Source organism: Sinocyclocheilus rhinocerous, unplaced genomic scaffold (assembly GCF_001515625.1).
Source record: "Sinocyclocheilus rhinocerous isolate Xijiao unplaced genomic scaffold, SAMN03320098_v1.1 scaffold3662, whole genome shotgun sequence".
Taxonomy (NCBI): Eukaryota; Metazoa; Chordata; class Actinopteri; order Cypriniformes; family Cyprinidae; genus Sinocyclocheilus; species Sinocyclocheilus rhinocerous.
This window is the reverse complement of record NW_015629036.1, coordinates 148,270-150,072: the sequence shown is the minus strand read 5'-3', so window position 1 is coordinate 150,072 and position 1,803 is coordinate 148,270. Positions and strand designations below refer to the sequence as shown.

General features: G+C 35.8%; 1 protein-coding gene across 1 annotated transcript in view; it reads right to left on the bottom strand.

The window, feature by feature from the left end:
* Positions 1–1,803, bottom strand: part of sobpb (sine oculis binding protein homolog (Drosophila) b) — a 9,755-nt gene that overhangs the window by 5,145 nt on the left and 2,807 nt on the right. Inside the window, exons 2-4 of the mRNA XM_016550344.1 lie at positions 1,299–1,410; positions 1,102–1,233; positions 867–1,018 (exon numbers count right to left, since the gene is read on the bottom strand). Of these exons, the coding sequence (XP_016405830.1) occupies positions 867–1,018; positions 1,102–1,233; positions 1,299–1,410 (396 nt within the window). The remainder of the gene's footprint in view (positions 1–866; positions 1,019–1,101; positions 1,234–1,298; positions 1,411–1,803) is intronic.

Genomic DNA, 1,803 nt, shown 5'->3' with positions numbered 1-1,803 from the left:
GAGAGAGTGTGTGTTGTGAGTGATGTGAGTGTGTGAGTGTGTGTGTGTGTGTGTGTGTGTGTGTGTGTGTGTGTGTGTGTGTGCAGAGGCTGATCTGACAGCGATGGAGTCAGGCTTAAATGCAATGCAATTGTGCAATAATAAACGTAAAAAACAAAAAAAACAACAACAAAAAAACATTAGAAAATCAAGTATTTTCAAACAATCAAGAACATATATATCAGGGTTCTTACGTTTAACTAAAACCATAAACAAGCCCTGAAAATAAATATCTTAAAATATTTAAAAATAAACGTGATTTATTTTGATTGTTTTTATTTTAAAATACTTAAATAAATTTTAATAATAAAACACTTACAAAAAAATTGTGCATATATATCAGGGTTGTTAACTAAAACCATAAAACCTTCATCAATTAAAATACCTTAAAAAAATATATTTTGAAATAAAACAATCTATTTTATTTTGACAGATGTAAAAATTAAAAGTAATTTTTATCAATAAAACACTTATATATAAAAAATTTAATATTTTATTTTTTACCTGTATGTCATGTGACCATTAACCGAAAGCCATGAACATGCTAAATAATTGATGAATTATTGAAATATTAACATAAAAGTAGTTGACATGACTTTTTCAACTTAAACTTACACTCAGATTGTGACACTAAAATTATCTTAGACCTTTGGACCACATTGTACAATTTATTAATAGCTAAAAATATTAAAATATATTAATTTTAATTTATTATTATTATTTATTTAATTTAAATATTTTAATTTATTATTTTATTGATTAATTATATATTATTATTTTAACATAATTTCCCCTCAAAATTCACAAAAGGCTTGAGGGCTCTTCACCTGGTTGCGTTTGAAGAAGGCGCGTCGACACGCGGCGAAACACTTCTCGCTGCAGAAGCTCTTGAGCTCGGAGCCCATGAGCAGAGAATAGCGCTTCACGCCCTCCTTCTGACACCAGACGCACACGATCGGCTCGTTCTGCTCGTCCTCCGCTGAACAGAGACACGCGGCAGAGTCAGTATTACACCAATCACACATTTCCAGAGTTTATCTGCGTGTGTTCTGCGCTGCACACCGGCAGAGGGCTTGATGAGCGGCACGATGACGTTCATGCTCCTGACGGGCTCTGAGGAAGATGATGAGGAAGATGAGGATGATGATGAGGGCAGCTTCCTCTCCTCGGCGTGTGGCTTTGGCACGGAGTTCCCTGGAGGATAAATCACAGTCACACGGAGGAAGCGAGGCGAGCAGCAGCTGTGAATGTGTGTGTACCTTTAAGAACAGATATATGGTTGTGTTTGACACGGTTTCCTGAGTCCTGCAGATCCACTGAATCATAGCCGTACCAGCCTAACAACTCATTCATGGTGCTTTCAGCAAAGCTCTGCAACACAAACACACACCTGCTGTGATCAGAGCAGACATCCGCCCAAACACATACATGTGACCCTCTCTGTGCTGAAGTCTCAAAGCATCAAAGTTTGATTTCAGCCATTCATTTCACTAGGATTTCAATCTTTGACATGGCCTTACTCAGTCAGTAGGCTAATAAAGATATAAAGGTTATATTTTCACGGAATGTTCTACATCTTTATGATTTTGAAAACATTAAATCACAAAAAAATGACTTTAGCTGGGTTTTCACAGGCAGGGTCACAAATACATAGCACAAGAACATATACAGTGTATTTAATTTAAACATGTTCCAACAAATAAAATTTAACATAAATGTGCGTATGTACTGTGTGTGTGTGTGTGTGTGTGTGTGTGAGTGTGT